This window comes from Aphelocoma coerulescens (assembly GCF_041296385.1).
Source record: "Aphelocoma coerulescens isolate FSJ_1873_10779 chromosome Z unlocalized genomic scaffold, UR_Acoe_1.0 ChrZ, whole genome shotgun sequence".
NCBI lineage: Eukaryota > Metazoa > Chordata > Aves > Passeriformes > Corvidae > Aphelocoma > Aphelocoma coerulescens.
The window spans coordinates 57,831,475-57,854,396 of record NW_027184085.1 but is presented as its reverse complement, the minus strand read 5'-3'; the positions used below and the strand labels follow the sequence as shown (position 1 = coordinate 57,854,396).

The window sequence follows — 22,922 nt, the reverse complement described above, 5'->3', positions numbered from 1 at the left end:
CGTTCTCACCAGAGCCGCGCTGCTGGCAGCCGCCCGCGCTGCTGGCAGCCGCGCCGAATACCGCGGACAGTAATTCAAAACCCGGGGCTCTTCCAGCCAGCGCAGGGTTCCTTGGAAATATGTTAACCCTGAAATCGCATATGGTTGTTATTTTAATATTAGAAAAGCATTGTGGAACAAATTGTCAGTACAACGAAATTACAGATTGCATTACAGTGCAAACGAACACTGACATTCAGAACTAAGGGATTTTTGAAAAAAATAATGATAATTTTGGCACCATGCTTGCTGTACTTCTAAGCTTGTTTTATTTCTCTTTTTTTTTGTTAGCTTTGTATGCTTGTAATGGTAGTTTACTTTCATAATACCTTCTACTTCTAAAATCGTCACAAGATTGCAGACTTGCTGATTGTTTTCTGTATGCTATGCTGAAAACAGTGACTGCTCTCTGAATGTGACTACTGAATCAGATGTGAACCTCCAAAATGAAACAATTCATTTAATCTAATTGACAGAACAAAATGCCAAGTTCACAGTGTTCATCTCGGTAGACTGATGTAATTGCTGGCATTTGACTTGCATACCTCTTGAAATATTAAATTAGTTTATAAACGTGGCAGAAAAGAGCAGCCTATACTTGCCAAATAAAGTTTGGGTATTTTACAAGAGCTCAAACAATTAGCAATGTTAAGTGTACTTTTGGGGAGTTGTTTTTTTCATTTTGTTTTGTTACTAAAGCATGAATAAGTAGTCCTTCCCTCAGCTGCTTGTTCTGCTTTTAGACGAGGTTATGCAGCATAGAAGAATGAGGATATTTAGCTAGAGGAAGGTAACCATTTTTGCAAAACTGTGTTTATAGGAATATGGTGCAGTTTTGTTAGATTAATATTTTAATAACTTTTATTTTCCAGAGAACAATAAACCCAGAAAACTGTGAAATTTTGTATTGTGAATCTTATTAGATGAAAACTCACAGGTTGACTCTGAATTTCACTTGGATCTAAACTGAGACAGCAATACTGTAGACATTTAGTAATGTTTAAAATTGGTGCCAGCAAAAACCTGACACCAGTGTAGCTTACAAAAAGAACAATTACTAGACAAGTTCCCCTTGAAGTACATTCTTACATTCCCAATGACTAACTGTAATTTTGGAGTATTCTTTTTCTTTTTGACGGGTTAGGAATAGTTAATTCCCATCAAACTCAATTGTCCTATGTTCATCTAAAGTGAGGTGGTTCTCAAGCTTCTGATTTTTTTGGGAAGTTGAATTCTGGTAATTTCCTCTAGTGACATCTTTGGTTTTGTTATTTTAAAATATGAATTAAATTTTACCATTGTTTTCTTAATCTGTTTTGTAGTGTTCCTTTCCAAGTTGTTATTAATTCAACAAGGTTGAAAATTAATGATTTCAAGGAAGATTTTTTTTTTTATTTTGACAGGTCTTTCTTATATTAAAATCAAAGACCAGTTAAAACAACATAAAATTCAATAAAACTTGGAAATATAAGGCAATTGATAAAACATGCAAAGTTATTAAAAATACATGAAATGTCTTTGGTGCATACTTCAGGAAAATTGGGAACTGTAAAACCATTTCTTTTTATGCTTTTCTTCCTCTTTGTAATACAGACTCTAGATCATTTGTAAATAAAAAACTCTATAACAACTGTAGAACACCATAATAATCTTAAGCCCAAGTGATACAGGGGAATGTATTTAAATGATAATTCACTTGCCTTCAATTAGAGAGAAAATGTCTTCATTTCTTCTGGATAAAACCTCTGTTTTTAGTATATGATGATACTGAACCAAGTGATCCAGTCAGGTTGCCGGGAAAAGCTTTGTTGGCTATACCAGTGCAACAAACAAACAAACAAACAAACAAAAAGGATTTTTTTATTTTATTGTGCTTTTGCTTTTCTGTAGTTGTCTGTCTTTTATGACACAGGTGTGTACAGTAAAATTTGACTTCCACGGAAAGCTATGTCTTTACATACATACATTTTCAGACATTTATCAGACTTGCTGCATTGATGGTAAGCTTAGCAAAGGCTTAACTTCTTGAAGGTATTTATTAAAAGATGATGTTGTTTCTGAATATGTGCAAACTTCTGAAATAGTATTTATTCAAGCATTATTAGATTTCTATTTGAAATCTATTAGTACATATATCTATTTGATAGTGAGAAACTTCCACTACATGCAGGGAGCATTGCTAGTTCTAAAGACATTCCTACCCCCATTGTAATGTGATGTGTAATTTTCTTAGAATAAAAAGTACATTAGTAATATGCTGATTTGTCTTGTTTATATTAATTTTGAGTGCACATACGCCTCAACAGACAGTCTTTACTTTGTCACTATATTACATTATGTTTAATAAAAAGGTCTTCCCAAACACATTCACTCTACAGTGGTCTCTTACTACACAGTAGAGTCTTATGTTTTTTAAAAAGATTTACATGTTATCACCACTTAGATTTTGTGTCCATCTGTAATTTAAAAGGCAAGAACTTATGCCTGTGAGTCGCCAAAGAAATCATGAAAATAGCTCCCAGAAACAGACTCCTTTATTTTTTCTATCTGAAAGGTGTAGGCTCTGGCATAAATATGCACAAACATTGAAAATCCTAAATGTTGTCTTGCCAGGAAGAATGGCAAGTCAAACTGAATGAGGCAGAGAGATCATTAACCTTAGTGTGAGTAGATCAGGATACCTCGTCTTTTATTTCTTTTCCTGAGGACCTTGTAGATGTTTCTGAATTTTTTGAGTATTAAAAATAAATGGGTTTAATGGCCTTTTATTTAAATCCACCATGAACTGTGTCTTAGTAGGCATAGCAAGGCCCTTCCCTGTGAGTATGAGTGGATTGTGATAACCAAGGGGAGCTGAGTGTCGAAGTTTCCCAACACATCCTCTGCCCTGACCCCAAGAGTGGTTCACCCCAGAACTCCAAGAACGAATCCCCATTTCAGCTGCATGGGCCAGCAAGTGAGCTGACACTTTCAGGAGGGATGAGTGGGTGAGTGCAGGCTTTTTCCCAATGACTGTTTAAAAAAAAAAAAACAAATTAACAGGAAGGTTTTTAACGTGGAAATGCATAAATATTTACTTGATTCATGGATGGCAGTAATATTCTTAACAATTATGATGATTTGGTAGTCTTCATAATTTTCTGGACATCAGTCAGTTTCAGACCTATGACAGGGATGGCCCTAACAGCACCATCCTCTACTTCCTGTCAAATCAATCTACCTCTCATGAGACTCTTACTGACCCCTGCTGGATTCTCACCTGTGGGTTGAAAACCTCAGTCCTTCTCAGCAGAAATTTGAAACTCTTGGTAAATCTGTAATGCTTTCACTTCCACAGATGTGTCTGCTGCAAAAGGAGGCAATGGCAGGTCTTTTTAGAATTGCTTTAGAAATGCAACGAATGCAACATCTTAATGATTATCCAATCTATTTCTTACCACCAAGTAAAATAAATGGAGCAATTGCATCATTTGGGCGTTCTCATGTTGTTCAGCCAGGGGGCATAAATTGTTGCTGGGAATTATTTGTCGCAGTCAGCAAAGCAGGAAATCATTAAAAGTGAGTCTTCAGCTGAGAAGTGCTTTACTGCAGAAGGTGCAGTTGCAAACAAGTAGCAAGTACAGTGTTCTACGTTTACCTATCATCAGGGTGCAGTTAGAGAAATTTGGGACAAATCAGTAGGCCTCTCTGGAAGGATTTTATGTAATTTACAGGTGATGGATAAAGATGAGAGTGACCTGGATTGCCTGGATTCCATTGAGGAAAAAACTAAAGCCAAATGGAAGATGAAATTTCCAGGACTAAGGCTACAGGCTCTTTGTCTAGAATTAGACTTCTGTGCGATATTACCAAGAGAGATACTGCCTCCCGTTTTATTCCTATTTTAAAAATTGTAGTTAAAAAATGAGAGCAAATACAGAAAATACTTCGAGACCTTAAATATCTTTAAATTTTTATTCTGTGGTAAATGAAGTTCAAGACATCTAATTACTCAGAAGACAGTTTGAGAGGTGTTTTACTAATAGTTCATAGAGACTGGCAGGAGGGCAGGCAGCTACTTGAAAGTGCTTAGCTTTGTCAGTGGTAAAATTACATAGGGATTTTGTAATAAAGCAGGTATGTCAGTGTAACTCTGATCAATGTTTAATAAACTTGCTAATAAGCTTAAGCCACACTTAACTAGACAATGTCATATTTTACTTACCACTTCAAATTTTGTGTTATTCTGTTTATTAATTTTATCCAAATTGCTCTCTTGGCAATACTGTTCATCTTGGTTGCACATCAAGTAAAATGGGGCTTGGGGAGCCAGAGGTTTGGGGGGTTTATTTATTTTATTTTTTTTTATAGGCAGAGTGCCATTTACTTTGCTATGGTGGTCGACTAATGTGACTTACATCCCTGGAAATCCTTGTGTGTGTATCTACGTCTGAGCTACTGACAAAGGATTTGTATTTACAAACTGGGGAAGAAAATACTCTTTTTCTTCATAATGAGTTTGATAATAAATTGGAGCACTGCATTTCTTGAAAATATGCCTTCATAACTGAAATGAATTTGTGCTCTTATAATGGATTCAGTTTCTTTTTGGAAGCTGGATAAGCTTTCAGGTGAGCCATGGCTGATTTGAAGATACCCCATTTTTGTGTCCTTTCACAATGGTAATACTTACCCCTAAGTCTAAGACTGCTTTTGTTCTGAATGACTAAAATACCGAATTTCTAAAGACTTAAGGGAACAAATTGGTTTGACAAGAAGACATGCAGGGATTAAATTGTAGGAAAAAGTGTTCTGGAAGTTTTTTCTCTTGTACCTTTCTCCTCACTAAGCAACCTAGAAAAATGGCAGAAAGTGGAAAAATCAGACTGAATCCTGTTAAAAATATAAGAAACTTAATGAGAAAGTAGTCTCAAACACAGGTTTAAGAGTAAAAATTATGGTTGTGTTTTAAAAGCTGAAAGTATATTAAGGGATAGCAAACTATAGCTGAGATTTCAGCAGAAATATGACTTTTGGTAAGGGTGTTCTATTTCTATATTCCCTGATTCTATTACTTATTTTTTGAAGAATTTTAAGATGAAAGTTATTTTTCACTATTTTAAGATGAAATTTATTTTTTAATATGGAAAGGCTTAAAACTTGCACAGCTAAGAAAATATGAAAAAATAATGAAAATCAATGAATTTTTTGATATACATACACAAAAATTACTAGTCAAAACAAAATTGAAATTGTCATTTTTAATAGTCTGAAGACTCCTAAATTGTTTCCACAGGCCACTGGCAGACTTTGGTTTTTTTCTGAGTCATCTAAAACTGCCTGAGACAGCATAGCTGGGAATACATTTAGTATGAAAAATCTTACATTTCTGACATGTGTTGAAGCCTCATTTGACAGCGAGATTTTTTGTCTTTGCTGTCTTCCAGAGGCTATTCAATAAATTACATTTCCATGCCTTTTAGGTTTGAACCTCTATCTTACCCAGTATCACTTTGATAAAGTGTCATCTGAGCAGCCACAATCAATATAAGCATGAAATCCTGTTTTTAAATGCTATTTACACTTGACATACTTCTCTTCAATGTAGTCTTGTCTTTCTGTGTAAGACACTTAGGGTTTATTAAAAAAATCCCAATGTTGCTGTTTTAAGTTTCTGTAAGTACTGGGGGTGAGCTCACTGCCTTCAGTACTCTGTTCATAGGTGAGTACCTGCCCCTTCCTGTGCCCCAGTGCTCACTCTTCCCAGCCCAAGCCAGTCTTTGCCCACCCATAGTTACTTTTTCCAAAATCTGGCATTTCAATGTGACTTCGTATCCAACGTTGGTTTCACGCGCTATTACTAGTAGTTACCTTAGTACCTTGCAAGATGTCCGCCTCTGAGGTCTGCCCTGTATTCCACCTTTCCATGGAACTCGTCTGTTTTTTGTGTAACTCTGCCCTGATGATCTGTACAACCACTCTGCAGCTTCTTGCATTATCTATCACATCCAGCAGTTTTCTTATGTCCAGTAGCTTTTCACATCCTGTTTATTCAGCTAATCTCAGGCCAAGGCCTGGTCGTCTGCCTGCAGCCCTGACAGGATCCAACTGGCTGACAGGTCAGTTTTGACATCCCTCAACTGCCCACTGGAGCAGCTGCCTGGGCAGTGAATGCCAGGAGGAGCATCAGTCCCCACACTGTTGAAAAATTGAGCCAGACTGGTCCTACTGCTGCCACTTCTTTGCCACTTCCTTCCAGTGTCATCTTGGCATTCCAGTGGCCATTTGTGGGCTCAGCTGAGGCATCAAGACAGCTGCACTGCACCATCATGCTTTCTGTCGGGTACATCAGCCTGCAGAATCTTTCCTTGCTCATGTCCCTGTCTCCTAAAGGGTTTCATAACAGAAGCTGAGACAGGGGTGCAGTCTGTAAGTAAAAGAAAATGATCTCTTCTGTGGTTGCTTACTTCCCATTATCCATCAGCATGTCAGCATTTGCCAACTATAGCACTAATGCCAGTAGTGCTGGCAGTGTTTTACCTCTCATAATTGTCTCTCTCCCATGAGAGAAAACATGGTCAGTCTGCAGGGCAGAAGGGTCTGTTGATCCCAACAGTTTTGTATCATCCCTTAGGAGGCAGTCAGTATGTCAACACCTTGCTTTTAAGGTTTTGGGTTTGGGTATTTTTAGACATTTGGGGGTTATTTAAAACAGTTGTCAGGGATGATTTTCAAGGAGAAAGAAAGTGCCTTGGTTGGTAGAGGGCTTATGTCTGTATTTCCCTAATCTAGATTTATTGTGGTTTGTATACTTCATACAATAGTATCTTTATCTTGTTCCCTCTTAACTTTTGTATTCCTTGCTCACTTGGAACATAACATCTGTTTTGGAAACCTACTGGCACAGGTTATGATATTAATATGATTTCAGTGCATTAGTATGATTTCAGAAAGCAGCTATAATCTGTGAGAGTATTTGGAAGGCAGTGAGAGTGTTCATTAGGGGCCTCGAGAAGTGGATCTTCTCAGTGCTAAAGGGATAGAAAGGAGAGGGGGAAGGGATGAAGAAAAACACAGAGAGTAAAAGAAGAGGTGGTGGACAAGGGATAAACAGAGACAGGGACAAAGACAAATGATCTCCAGTTGCTAATAATGGGCCATTAAAAAACTACTGATACTGCTTTGCAGAAGGCCAACCTTGGCGTTGTAACTGATAAGGGGGAACAATAGGAACATGAGGATTTGGGGATGTGGGAGGACCTGTGAACTACACAAAACTTACTAAGCAACACTTAGGGAGCATAATTGGAAGCGAGCATTTGAGGGGCCAATCTAGCCAGTTCTAGTCGGTAAATTTACCTGACCAAGCACTGCAACTGATTGAGACAGTCTGTTACCTTTTTATCTTTCCTTACCCGTGTGTAATCTCACCCCTTTGTCCCTTGTGTGCAAGTGCTATAAGGACTAGGTTAGGCCAGCTGCTACTGAGGTTATGGGGCAAGCAACAGGAGTTAGGCTAGGAGTGTAGGGGTAGGGCCCTGAGCAGCCTGTTCTAGCAGGAGATACCCCTGCCCATGGTGGGGGTAAGAACTAGAGAATCTTTCAGACCCCTTCTAACCATTCTGTGTTTTTACGGTTCTGTGGTCTGGGAAGGGGTGTCAGGTGGGTAAAGGGCCCTTGCTGGTGCCTCTAATGAGTGTGAGTGTGTGCATCTGCCTGCTAGTGACTTGCTGCCAGCGAGCAAATAGGATGCCCACAAGGGGGATGGGCCCCACCCAGCCTGGCCTTGAACATTCTCAGGGGATGGGGCATCCACAGCTGCTTTGGGCAACCAGTGCCAGTGCCTCACCACCCTCACAGTAAAGAATTTCTTCCTAATATCCATGGTGTCCAAGAGCTATGGACACAGGCAGAGGGGTATTAGATGGACAGAAGGACATGCTGTGCTGATACTGAGGGATCCATGAGTGCTCATGTATTTGTGCATTTTGAGGGGGTGGGAGGTGGCATTGCTGTCAATAGTGAGCTTCAGTTCTGATGGGAAAAGAAGAGGTCTTGGCTGGCTGTACTGATGTTTGTCTGAGTCCTGAGAGTGCTGTGTGCTGCATACCTTTACTACTGGTTGAACCTTGTCAATAAGAAAGCAACTGCTACATCTGTGGACCTGGGACAGACACCTCCAGGTCTCTGGACACATCAGGCTGGGCTGCAGCATCAGGCAGGAGGAATCCCTAGTCTCAGAGATGCTGGAAGGGGCAGGCATTTATAACATCCCTTAGCATAAATGGTGAAAGAGAGTTTCATAATAGATATTCAGTACTAAGGTTTTCTTGGTGAGTCAGGAGTTACTGAGGTATGTGCATCTCAAAGTTGAGAAAACTCTGCTGGGAAAAATACCACTATCTCCCTTTTCTTTTTTATTATCTGCTGCTGACCATTAATAGACAGAATAAACATGTATTTATTACAGTAACTTGACTCACGTGGCTACTTTTACAAAACCAGGGTGCTGTGGAATATTTAAGTCAAAAATGCTTAGTTTGCCTTAAATCTAAGAGAAGTGAAGGAGATTTTATAAATTTGGGGATTTAAGCCTTAACAGAAGGCTCTTGGCCTCATTCTGTATCCCAGGCATTTCAATGTGGCTTTCATGACTTCACATTCCAAAGTGTAATTCATTCTCCAGTATTATTCATGATTGTGCAATGTCTTGGGAATTCTGCAATATTGTCATATCAAAATTAAACTTCTGACATTCTCATGGAGGGATTGCTGAAGTTCATCTGCCTCTGCCCTGAACCCTGTTCCTGCATTTAAATCCTAAGGAGACAGGAAATAGGCAGTTTTATTTGGGATGAAGATCATAAGAATTATCTTTTTTTGTTGTTGTTTTTTTTTAATAAACCAGCAGCTTGATTTGATGAATAATACTGGGTTTCAGAGCTTCATTTGGAACCCCCAACCTGCTATGTGACAGTAAGCATGTCACTTAACCAACGTGTCCTACTTTCACCATCTGTGAAACACTTTGAAAAGTCATGGAAAACTGAATCATAGGGCTTTTCCATCTCTGTTAGGTCATCCAACTGTTCATCTGCCAGTAGAAGATTGTTTCCTACATCCACCAGTGTTTTTCCAGTGTGGATTCTGCCCTCTTAAGTGTGGTTGGGCTTCCACTAGTACCTTTGGGAGATGATTTTGCGGAGTTCTAGATCTCACTGTCAGGAAGTTCTTCTGACATTCACAAAAAGAGATTTTTGTTGTTGTTAATTTAACTATGTTCTATAACTTTTTTTCCCCATTACTAGATAGTTTTTTACAATTTCAAGACATATGCAATTCATGCAACACCTTAAAGGTCTACATAAATTGCAAGTCTCTGTAAGGTATCTATAAAAAGAAGAAAAACAAAAGGTTTTGAGATGCAAGGTATGACCTTCTGTAAGAATGTCAACTACTTGGTTGTTCCTGAAATTATGTCTAACGAGTTTACAGACTGCTCCAGAGTTAGGACAGAAGAGGGATAGAATATGAAACTTAGCAGTGATGTTAAAATGAAAGTGTTGGAATAGGTATCAAGGATGGTTAAGCAGGAAAAGAAAGAAATTAACAAATGCAGTATAGTTGTCGAACATAACTAAATTACTTTGTACAGAGCTTTAACTTTTCAAAATGTGTGGAAATTATTTATGTCCTGCATAAGAGTAGTTAAACTGCTTTTAAAATAGCCATCTGGGAAACAACTGGTATGTAACATGATTTTTTGTTGCACTGCCCTAGGAGGAAAATAATATTCAGTTAATTCAGTTGATGAGGTTAATAGAACATTTTGTAATACAACCTGCATCAAGCAATGTGTCTTAAAATAGCGAGAAATCTGTCATGGGGGCATCTTTCGTAAAATACTGAGCTTTTAACAAAATCCACTTGTCCAGGATTTTCATTCCTCTATTTCAGCTGCCAGTGGAAATGCTTAAGTCCAGGAATAAAAACTGCATAGTGTAGTCAGTTTCTTTAGAAAAGACATATTTTTTTTCATCTCTGCTTCATTTTCATTGTCTTAAACTTATATGTTCACATGTGTTGATAAGTTCTGATATAACTTCAGAGTCTAAGATAAGTCGGGAATTCAAAGCCTTGCAAAGTTTATTTGTAGTGAAACAATATGGGTAATTGAAATATTTCTGCAGATAAAACCACCCTACTGCATACTTTGCTGCTGAAAAATCCCTTTTGCCTTCAGCAGCAGTATATACAGTTAGATTAGGTATAAGGTAGTGTTTTGGAAAGGTCAGTATAAACGTAGTGTTTACATACATACCAAAAGTCTCCATATAACAAACTGGTTTTCTTCCTTTAAGAGATTAGGGAGGTGCCATGGTTAGAATGTTTATGAGGAAGGTGAACCTTAGAAAGATTTCATGAAGTCTGATCATAAGAAGAATAAACCTATCTTTCATTACAGGAGATAAAACCAGATGAAGTTACCAGACTTGCACTTAGGACAGAAGTTAATTTTGAAACTGTCTGCAGAAAGGTAAGACTTGCTGGTTCTTGTTGTCCTTCCCCTGCTTCTCTGAGTGAGAAAAGATGTGTATGTGAGTGCAAGTACATGGATTTCACACAGTGTGTTCTGTTTGTTGTGTTGTGTCATCATTGTAGATCTTCCTTTTCTGAGGAAGTTTATCCACTCGGACATATCTACAGAAAAATGAATATCTGTCTAGTACAAGTGACTTGTCATTAGTCTGGTGAGCTAGTCCCTAGTAATTGGAGCAGAATACCAGGAAGCATAGCAGTGATTTCTTAGTATTTATAAATAGATTTGTTTTGTTTATATAGTATATATACATGATTCAATTAGTGTAAATAATCTAAGTAAGGTTTCAACAACAGTTGGAAAAAGGCTCCCAATACTTTTAAATGTAGAGAGAAGTTTCCACGTGTAAACAAGGCACGACAAACATTAGCTTGAAATAAAGGTGGAATTATAACACCCCTGTAGCTCATTTGTTTCAGTGTAATGTTTCTCTTGAAGCCTGCTGATGGTACAGTATCAAATATTAACTGTCTAACTAGTGATGTCTGTAAGAGATTAAGTGAAGACACAGAAGTGGGGAGACGCTTGTTGCAATAAGCAGCTGAGGTTGAGAGCAGTACCATTCCAAAGGACATGCTGCATTAGTGATGCCAGAAAGCAATTCTGAATTTAAAAATGTCCATACATGAAGTTTTATGGTTTTTTTCACTTTATCCTAAATTCTTATGGGTGGCCCACTGAGGAAGGCTGAAACCTGAAATGTTTATAGTACACAGGTTAAGTTTTAATGTAGAATTGGATCATTTACTTGTGTAATGGCATCATTAGTTTGTAGTGTAACTCTGCTGTTGCATATTGCAGTCATGGTGATGTAGTTCAGTTATTAGCATAGTGTGCAGCAAGTTTTTCAATATTTCATGTCAGCAAAATCAAGTTAATAGGAAAATATCACAGGAATTTGGTATTTCTGGATCAGTGTTTGGGTAGAAGCATCTTAACTGTTTTTCCTTCTCTTAATGATAGAAGAGAGTACGGAAAAGGTCACAGATACACTGACATGAAGCTAAAAAGCATTCTTCTTCTAAATTTATTTGACCAGGATTTTCCAGTGTGAAGATGAGGTAGTCGGAAACTGGTTACTGTAATGTTAGAAATGGTGCAGACGTGAAGATTTTGAATGTGCGAGCACATGTAGAGAGGGATTTAATTTTTGAAGAGTGATTATAAATTGAAACAGTGACGTTTAGTCACTTAACCATAGTAGATTCTTCTGCCAAGATTTCAAATGCATCAGGCTTATGCTGATTCTATGAAGTGTAGGAGCACCAAAATTAAGTAATTGATGTTATTTTTTTAAAGGAATTTATAGGTTTACAGTTGGAATTCTATTTACTAAGAGGGCAATTTTATTGACAAGAATGCTGAAGGAGTATAATCGATCTTCCTGGTTTATTTCACCACATTATTTTTTATATATTCACAGTAACGACTGATGGTATTTTTCTCATATTTACTTAAAGTCTTAAAATAGGCTTTAATTTAGCTTTAGTTCTTGAAAATGCATAATGTGAGCATCTTCATGGAATTTTTGGGCATTTTGATCTTTGTTGTTCCTATTACTTTTTGCTGCTGGTCCCATTTTTCAGAGGAATGGAATTCTGTTAATCTCACACTTTTGTAGTGGATGGAACTTACATTTCAAATCAAGCTGATGGATGAATGCTGATGTTTTTTTAAACCCATAGAAGGTTTTAACCTCCTCACTGCAGAAGAAGAATATGTGCAATTAATTATTACAGTGTGTTGACAAGTGGTGGCTGTGCCATCATAACTTCATTAGTTGCTTTTGGTTGGCCATAGCATTTCCCCAAATAAAGAAGGCATCGGTTCTGTGGTTAAGCAGGAGTTAATTTTCCAGTATTTTATTTCTTATTTTCCCACAGTTAGTTATTAAACATATAATAAAAAATATATTTGATTTTCTATCCCTAGCAATATTTTGTAGTCTCATGAAATACAGACCACACTGTTTACCTTTTCATTAACTTGAGTTTCAAAATATTTGAAGGAAAACATCCTGTGGCTGTTTTCGTTTTCAGAATAGGTTTGTTTTCATTGACAAAAGGCAATCTGCTTTTAATTCACTGTGGAATGCTGAATATTAGTTTTGCATAGTGGTCATGTAGTCAAGATATTTGTTTAATTGCTTCTGCTCACTGAGATTTTATGTTTCATTATTGTTTCTCCAACATTTTTCAGAATAAGTTAAGCATACTTTTCTATTTAAAAAGAGTTTGCATATATTTCAGTTAAGTACAATAAAATTGTGCTAAGTGGCAATTTACTGTGAGTTCCTATGATTTAGCTGTAAATATCTCTGTATTGATAATAAGCACATCAGATCTATGTAGTTGCAGGGGGAGTTGGCAAGAGTCACCAGCCCCATGATACAAGACTTTTCATAAAAGCATTACAAGAAGCAGCAGGTGAACAGTTCTTCATGCACATCTGCTGAAATATTTTTAATCCATATGAATATTGCTGCGCCTGGCACCATTGTTACCAACAGGTGATAAACTGTATTGTAAAACTTGTAGTAAATGTTACCATGCAACTTTGACCAGGCTTAATATTGTTGATTGTATTTACAGCTGTTGAAAAACAGAAGCTGTATTTTCTAGGTTTTCTTCAAGTCTTTGTGAACCTTCTATACCAAGTTGTGCATTGTCTGCCACAAATATATTTGACAGACATTAGTAAAAGTAGAAAAACATGTCACAGAGCTCATATTTTAAACTCATATTTGCAGCTGTGATGGCATTTTGAACTGTTGCACACAGCATATATTCCTAACTGTTATGGGAGGCTTGATTCTGAACTGAAGTTATAAATTGGAACCTAATCCTAATATAATGCTATTCATTACAAGCAGAAAACTGAATTGAGAACTGACAAAGTCTTAACTGTTATCTTAAACTTGTTGCCAACATAGCTTTAAGGTAATTCAGATAGGTGAAGATAGGCAGGATAGGTAAGTTAATATGTATTGATGTTTTCCCAGTATTAGAAAATTTTGTGTATAATCTGGTCTGTTTCCTCTGGAAAAGGGGACATTGGTCCACCTGCGAACACCTTCTTCATAACCACAGTGAGTTTTGTTGCCTTTGCTAACAGATATTGACTAACGTATTGTAGCATCTCATTTAGCTTTTTTTCCAGTAAGTCTTTGGTGTATAGCACATGAGAAAAAAGTGCACGTGTTTTAAACACTTGAGAACGACAGAATTCCAGCATAATGGAACTCTGCTACAAGCAGCAATATGTCATCTTGCCTTAAGTCAAAATACTTCTAATTTTTTCTAACAAATAAAGTCTATGTGTTTCAAAATTCAGTGACTGTCTGATTTGGGGGAGCAGGGTTGAAACAGATATTAACTATTGTATTTTACTTTGAGTGAAGAATAGAGTACCAATAGACATTATTATCAGAGATTGAATTGAGCACATGGTTCTGACTTGCAGAAATACCAACAAGCATTCACAGATGATAAATACTACCTATATTTTTTGCTTTCAGATGCAATTCTCACTTAACCTTAGGAGCATAGTACTCCCTTCTTTTACCCTGATCTTTTAGTCTGTGGTCCTTGAGAACAGTGCTACCTTTTCCTGTTAAGTGTTGTACTTCCATCCATTGCTCAATCCTGTTGTGTTTGAATCATACAGATGCTTGTCTGCAAAGAGGATTCTGCACAGCAAATTTTGAGTCTGTTATGATCCTCAGAGTTTTTTGGGGCCATGCCACATCCCTCTGAAAAGCTTGCCACAGTTTCTAAGTGTGTTGAGAAATTTTTTGTAGGCCAGAAATGTAAGTCATTAGTAGCCCTTAGAAGCATTTCACTCCCTCCCCCCCCCCCCCCCCCCCCGGCCCAAATTTAAGGTCTGGCAAGCTTATTTTGGATTGCTTCATGTACAGGAACTAACTTTGTCTTGTTTGGAATTTAAAAGGAATTCAAAGACTTTAGAAATAGGATCTCAGGCGGCTCATGCACAGCCATAGGGGGACATGTCAGGATTTGACTGAGCAACTGGATACACAGTATGAGCTTGATCATATAAAATCTAAGCTGCCTGATGAGGGCAACTTGGCTTAACATGATTTTGGAGGGTTTATGTTTGTGCTGTGTTGCTTCTGGTTCAGATATTTTTAACAGATGCCCAAAGACTGATACATTATAGTTAGAAGTTCTGGGGTGAGTGAATTTAGTATCTATGGCACTTTTCCTATATGACTTAAATGAACTTGGGATAGGGGAACCAACCAAAATACTAACAGTAATATGAAAGGGTGATTTATCAAACAAGGCTTTGTCTGATGCACATGTGAGAAGACCCTGTTTCCCAGACTTCTTGAATTCACTGGATCTCTGCTGTGGGACTAAGGAAGTTGTTGTGCAAAAAGGACATGAGAAAAAGGTAGAAAGGTGTTTCTGCCCAGGACAGACAGGAAGGACGAAGTTACAGGGCTAAATATGTATTGGCTTTATTTCTTTCAAAAGCGTGTTTCAATCACATTATCAAAATAGCATTTCTCAGATTCATGTCCTTTTTAAATTATGCAGGTGATGGCCTTAGAGTCATCTATGAATTCACAGCCTCTCTCTCATCAGTATGCAAAGAAGGAGCAAGGGTGGAGAAGTCACAATGCTAGTTTTGGTTTTATTCTTCTTTTTAGATTTATATTGAAAATGTTTTTCACACCAACAATATGTGAAAGGCAATTTATGAAAGGCTGCTAGCTTTCAGGCTTTATTTAACAGTGAGTAATTAATTGGAGCAGCAGTTTTCCCAGAGTAACTCATTAGATGGATACAAGGCAGTGTTCTTGCTGAAGGAATACACAAGACATTGTTCTACTTAATACACTTATTTATTGGGGAAATTTTAAACTTAATACTCCTAGTACTTTCGAACTGTGTGGTAGGAAAAGAAAGATGTAATTTCTGAATCAAGTAGAATTTTTGAGAAAGCACATCTGCATCTACAGAGGAACAGTCATATCTGTATTTCCTAATTTTGAGAAATACAAAGGTTTCTCTTTCATCTGACAGTCCTAAATCTATGCTTGTGATCTTTGCGTTCATTTATTTTGAAAATGTTTTTCCTAGTGGAAAATACCTAAAAAAACCCCTCTGTATGCACTGTAGATTTAATCTGAGGAAATGCACTAAATCATAAAAAGGGCCCCTAAAAGGGGTCTTTTGCATTTTAATTGAAGACTTGCTGTTAGCTTCAAAGGCTTTGGATCAGACACAAACTAGTTGCTGTCTTTCGTTTGGGGTTTAGAAGATTTTTCCACAACCTCCTCCCTTCTCCTCCCCCCAGCCCTCCTGAAGAATTCGACTCACAACACAAACATACTAATTAGGATAGATGTTATTACTGATGTAAAACTTCTGTTTCTGTTGTTAGTGCCTTTAATAGTAGATTATTATGTTCATGGATTTTTAACATTGCTTATGGAAATATTTTGTTTGCAACACATAAACCATAAGGATAGGACTACTGTATGAATCAATTTTCTTTGTGATACTGATGTGATAGTCCATAAGCTTTGTATAATATGCTTATCATTAATACTTTGCAATTTTGTGGTTTGATTTTGCCTGTGTAGAGCAAATGGCTGGTGTTTTTGAGGAATCCAAGAAAAACTTCATTCTTCTTTTTATCTGAATTCTGGCTGTTACACTCTGATGATTTAGTTGCGTACCTGCATTTCATGAACAATCTCCATCTCACTCCCCTCCCCCTTCTCTATAAGTATTAATTATTGGTAACATTGTTATCTTACTTCGTTTTGCTCCAGAAGGAATGGATTGCTTTACTAGGTGCATGGATGTTTCTCTTCTCCGACAATGTGTTTATGCTGAAAATAATATATTCAATTTATTTTGCCACATGTTAAAATGTTACCTTCCCTTCTTATATCAGTATGAAACAATAATTTGCATATTAGATGCTAGATAGACTTTTCTCTCTGTAGGAGGTGCATCTGTCACTATGTTGCATTTTTTGGAAATGAGTTGCATTAATTTAATAGTACAATTTACTGCATCACAGACTAAAATAACTGTCTTGGTGCTGGGTATCAGTATTACAGAGTTGAATTTGTTTTGTCCTGCGTATTTTGACTCCATTTGAATGAAAGTTACACTAAATGTATGAAGCCACTGTTTCCTGAGAATTTTCCATGTCAAACACCAGATGTTAGTGTTAAACAGGAATGTCTGTGGTCTTCCTAAGACTACTGATGAAGTGAAGAATTTTGCATTCATTGATATCACATTGCATTCACTGAATATCACATTCAGGTGTAAATACTTTCTCTGTGTGACTGATTGTTTTCTTTTCCTGAAAGTTCCTCATCTTCCAAATTTGATTCCAAATTTCCAAGCTGTTTAGCATGGCTTTTATATACATCAGGCTATATTTTAGAACCTCAAATCCATTACTATGGCTGCAGCTAAAGTTTAATGTCTGTCTGTCTGCTAGCCCAGCCAGTATCAGTCCCTCCCCAAGCTTCCAGTGGGAGAGTACCGGGTTGTAGTAGGTTCTGTCCATGTCACTCCCACTTTTGGTTAGCCACTTCTTCCCTCCACCATGCTCTTTCCTTACTGTCTCTGGAACAATTTGTAGATCTCTTCAGTTGTCCCTTCATAGTCAAACTAGGCTGACATGCATTCTCCACTGTAGTGCCACTGTTTGAGAGGAAGGAGGTAGAGTAGACCAAGGTTAGCATCATCTTCAACATCAGAGTAGCAATTGCAATGAGCTCAGTTTAACTACAGCTTTGATTTTTTTAACTCTGGAAAGAGTCTTCTTTTAAGTTCAGTATCGAAATAAACTGCTAGTAACTTTGGCAGTACTTCACAGAGATATTGTTTATCTCTGACACAAAAGGACTGTCTCGTTTCAAATTTTAAATTGCTAGTCCAAGAATCTTTCTACCACTCATTTGCATTCCTGTGAGGCTGTATTTCTTCAATTTTGTTGCCTGGTTGAACTGTTTAAGTTTGCTAAAGTACAAGGGCTAGACAAGGCTCAGACTCAGAACTGGTATGATTGCCTTTGATTTGAATACACTCATTTCACTTACTTGATGTGCCAGACCAGAATGTGGGCAAGCATATTATTGTTAGTAAAGCTCAGAGGAAGTTGATTCACATTTTTGTGAGTGATATTTGGCTTGGATCCCCAGGTAATTCAAATACAATGAATATGCTTGTGAGGGTATAATGGATGAAAAGCTGCGTGGGAAGAGCAGTACTTTTAGAGTCAGATATGCCTGTGGTGGTGATGTGATGCATGGTGCTGCACATGCACGTGGTGGTACTCCTTCAGTCCCAGAAAGCTTTATGTCACACCACTCACAAAAGACAAGCAACTCACAACTTTCATTTCTATTTTAAATGAGTATTTGAGTGATGCGTGATCAGTATCTCACTGGATACGAGCTGTCATGGGAATAATAGACGAAAATATTAGAAGTAGTCTTGTTTCTATGCTTTCCTTGAAGAAAATAAAAGAAAAGTGGCATAACAAGAGGTTCTCAAGGTATTGTGGTTGATTTGGCAACATTTTGGTTTGGTTTGGTTTTTTTGTTTTGTTGGGTTTTTTTAAATAAAGAAAGGCCAGGTTACTGATGTCCACAATCTCCTTCTCCAGAATATTTTCCAGACTCTCATACAATGCCTATGAGGCAGAATTTCAATGCCTGGATGAGTATATGGTATAAAAATGAGACACGTAGGTATTTGTAGTACATTTGGGGCCAGGAAAAGCTGGAAATGAAGGATGACCTGCAGCATAATCAAAATTGCACTGGGCTCTCAGCACTGAAAATTTTGAAGGACATAAAGGAATATTTAAAAGCATAGGGAAGGTTATATGCATGGAGGAACATCAGATTAACAATGACATGACATACAGGGAGCATGGGGCTACTTTTCAGGATGTCTCTCATAGGCCAAGGACAGAACAGCTTGATCCAATAAGTAATGAAGGTAAATCAGACTGTCTACAGTGACGATTGACACCTCCAATACTAAGCCACGGGGAAAGAGTGTAAATTATGAATGCTTCCATATTAACCCTTGCACCAAAAACAATAATGGAGGGACACTAGAATTCCTGACATGGGTCATCATCACAGATAATACAGATACCCTCCTTCTACCAGGTCTTCAAGATACTTAATGCAATCTTTACAGGGATAATGGTGTGGGATGTACATGCATGAGAGTGGTACTTTTCTGTGAAGCACTGTAGTTTAACAGCTCAAAGGTATTACTGGAAAAGAAAAGCTCTCCGAAGTGTTTTGAGGGGAAGTTCCAACTGTCACAAAACTTTGATACCAATAATGTTCTACAGGCCCCATTGAGAATGGTAATGGTGAACAGAAAATGTTCAATGATACTAGAGAAGCTACACATTTAGGACAGATAATAGGAGTCAGTGTTTTCAGTTATTCTTAATTCTTTTGGGTACTAAAGACAGAATCTTTATCTTTTATGTATCCATAGGGAAAGCAATCTGTTTGTAAAGTTGATCCACATGAAGGGGTAGGGAGATGGATGTGCTCAACCAAATGACAAAGCAAAATGTTTCCTCTGTCTTGTCATCTGTCTGTAAATCCTCTGAGAATTGATAGTCATTGAGCAATTTCAACCGAGGTTCCCATAGCTGGTTTTAAGAGCATTAACTTCCAGTAGGAAGGCTTTTGTGTGTGTGTGTGTATGTGAGAAATAAAGACCAGTGTACCCTGGAGGGAAAAATGGTCATAGTTTATTACCTCTTGATCTTGTTTTGAGAAGCACAATAGAGTTGGCACTCTATGATAATGCCCTCCTGTCTAGGAGAAAAGTGCAGGGAGAGAGAACCTAAGGTAGAATTTACATGAATTTAAACATTCTTCTGGTTGCTTACTTAGAGAACTTTAAATGTTAAGATGTCTTTAATGTTACATAAACAAATGTGATTACTTATGTTAAAGACTAGCAGTTCCTTGTGCATTATTAACTGGAAAAGCTCTTTCTGTATATTTGCTTTGTAGTGTGACTCAGAATTGCATTGCAAAATCAGAAAAAAAATCTGACATTCCTGATATTTCTAAAAATGAAAAACAGCTGCTGCTGTCTTATTCTCCTTTTATTTTTATAAATGAAACTCGATCAGTTTTTCATTATATATCATGTAAAAATAAAGTACAATATCATTTTGATTTCTTCCCATCTCTCCTGTCCAGATAAGTTTTTAAAGTGCCCAACTCAATACTAAGGAATCAATATTTATAAAAACGGAAAAAAAAAAAAAAAAAAAAAAAAAAGAAGTTATGGGAGTAAGTGGGCTCTTTCAGCTCATTATGAAGCCCATCAGTCTGGAGACTTAACTTTCCAGTTAAGACTGGAAAACTAGAAGAAAAGTGCTAGAGCTACCATTACTTGAACTTTGAAAAACTTAACTGTAAAAGGAGAAAAATTAGATGTTCCTGAATTATTGGAATTCTGTTTGAAAAAAACTCTCATCTACTGGGACACCAGTGAATATAGCTGCTACGACCAGCCACATGAAAAGGTTATAGCTTGGTAAAATGACAGCATAAGTTTGCAGCACATTGCATCCCTCTGGCAGTATTGGTAGGTAAGACAAAGTATGGGAAACTGGAAATAACTGATGACTTAGTGGAAATAGAACAACATCAGATTTCAAGTGGTGATGATCTAGTTTTTCTTGGGTTTGGAAGTCAAATGACTGACAAATGATTGGAGTGGTTTAGTGGTTACACATTAGGAAAACTCTGCATGGCAGAGTTAAGTAATAATAATGTAATAGCCTAAAAGATGCCTGAGAGCCTCTAAGCATAAAGGTTCTATGTGCCACATAGTGAAATACATGCTATAAAATCTGAACACCCAGGATTTCCATCTCTTTTGCATCCATTCTCTGCTGATGTGCTCTAGTAATACCAGGGCTTACATATATATCTGATGTGTGCTTATCATTAGAGTAGGTCTCAAATGCATTAAGTCAATAGACTTAATAACAGAAAATCTACTTTTTGGTGCCAAAGAACTGGCATGTTTATCTCTGATGTTTTAATAGTTTTTCAGTGAACTGAATTTGTATTTCCATTGTCTTTTTCAGAAAAAGTCTGAAAGACATATATATATGTTAAAAAAAAAATCTGTTTTCAATCATGCACACAAATTGCAATGTGATATGCCAAGAAATGCTGTCTTGTTTTGAGTAGTATATTATAACACAGCCTAACCCTCATTAGTGTGTGCAGTGCTTGTGAAGTCTTTTAAGTCATCTGTGCCTCCAAACCTCTGGTTCTCATATTTAGTTCCTTCAACAGTGTTTTGAACAGAAATACGTCTCTCCTGAGAGTTCTGTTTGAAGACATTAACCTGACAATATTTTAGTTATATATAGGTGTGTTCCTTGGTGATAATGCTTGTAAATGTAAAGGTCTGAGCAAGACATGGTTTGTCCACAGGGATAATTTTTTTTTTCCTTTATATCATAAGTTATCTGAAACATACCTGATTAAATTGGTGCTTGTTTTTCAAACGCTAGCTAGTTTTGAAGCATTACATCTGTTTTAAATTTGAGGAACTCAACTACGTCTACTTTCTCTGCTATAAACTTAGGTTAATATGTGCTTATACTTACCATGCAGTATCAGGCTGCATCTGACAAGTTACAGTTGGAGGTTTAAGCATCTGTTTTAAAGTGAAATATTGTAAGGATTTTTCAAGATTACATCCCTGGTCGTTGGGTACAGAGTTTTGTAGCATATTGACATCATAGGGAGAGTGGTGGATATCTCAGTTCCGAAACTTCTTTGGTTCATCCAAGACAGAATGTTTTAAACTTTTTGGCCTATTATAATAGTTTTAATAATACAGAGCTCATCCCTGTATCACACCAATTCAGTTGCTACCATGAGCTCCACTCAATCGTTGGACAATCCCATGGTGCACAGCTGAATCATGGGAGTTCAGATGCATTCAGGTTAACGTGAAGTTAGAGAGCTGTTTACTGCTTGGTTTACAGCACTGCCTGAGTGTTGTTGGTCTCCTTTGTGTTTCTGCTCTCCTTTCTATAACAAATAAGTATAAAGAATCAATTTTTCATTTTTTTTCTAAGAAATGGTTCTTTCAGATTTCATTTTGGTATTACCCAGCTTAACTCTCTATTCAGAGTTAAGAAACAGCTGCCTGTTTTAATTTTTCAGACCCTCATTCTAGTAGCCAGTTACAAGAAATGATTTCTCAACTTCACTTTTTTGTACAAGTCAATTGTGGTTTCAGATCCAATATATATAGTTGGTGTCAAACTAATTTGTATATGATGTTTCCTCCAGATTTCATTATCTTCTCTTAAGACTGCATGAATTTTGTGGCAAAGAACTTTCTCTTTCTCACAGCTGCTGCCTGTTATCCAAGGAGTATTTTGTTTCTATTCCCCCTGAAGTACATCTTTTGTTTCAGGGTTTCTATTTCATCTTATTTTGCTTTCCAGTTTAATTTCCCAATATGATTGTCTCTTGCCTTTTTCAGGTCAGAATGTTTGCTTGGTTTTCTTATGTGCAGTTTGAGTGGGTTTTTTAGTGCCATCTGCTTTACTATGCTGTCCCCCAGAACTGTTCATGCAGTTTGGCAAGATGCATATATTTTAAAGCGATACTGTGTCTCAGCTGTTCAAATGTCAAAATATATGAAAGGCATATATTTTATAGAAAGCTATATATTAAAAAAATCCAAAGAATATGTAGCCTTTATACTACTATATTTTATGTGTTTGATTTTATCTGCATGTATTATTTGCATTTGATTTTATACTGCATGTATTTTATCCTGGTCAGTTGTCCTGGATGTACAGTTTAAATTATGGGAGTTGTTTTAATTGCTGATATTTCTAAATAATTTTTTTTATACACTAACTTAGGAAGTACTCACTTCACAAGTGTTTTCCACTTGCAATTTGTCCACATTTGTCTACAGCATAAAGTAATGTTCAACATGCACTAGGTTTTCTTAAATGCCAGCAGTGGTTTCAGTGTTGGTATGAATTAGACCATCACAACTGGGAGAGGAGTCGTCACAGTGCTCACTTTATGTCCTCTTTCATATCCTTAAGAAGTAGCTTGGTTTTTTTTTTAGTGTGTGCATTGTTTGTGTGGGATGCCAAATTGAGAGGATTATAGACACATAGCCTTACTAGCTTTGGAAAAACTGAAGATGAGTTAGAAACATTTTCATTTTCTCACAGTCTTGCTGTTTCCACTTACACCTGGAGT

The 22,922-nt window shown here is 37.0% G+C and overlaps 1 protein-coding gene across 2 annotated transcripts in view; it reads left to right on the top strand.

Moving 5' to 3' along the window:
* SRFBP1 (serum response factor binding protein 1) overlaps window positions 1–22,922 on the top strand; it is a 67,580-nt gene that overhangs the window by 33,088 nt on the left and 11,570 nt on the right. For both annotated transcript variants that reach the window (XM_069002122.1, XM_069002121.1), the window contains one exon: window positions 10,484–10,555. In XM_069002122.1, coding sequence (XP_068858223.1) covers window positions 10,484–10,555 — 72 coding nt within the window. The remainder of the gene's footprint in view (window positions 1–10,483; window positions 10,556–22,922) is intronic.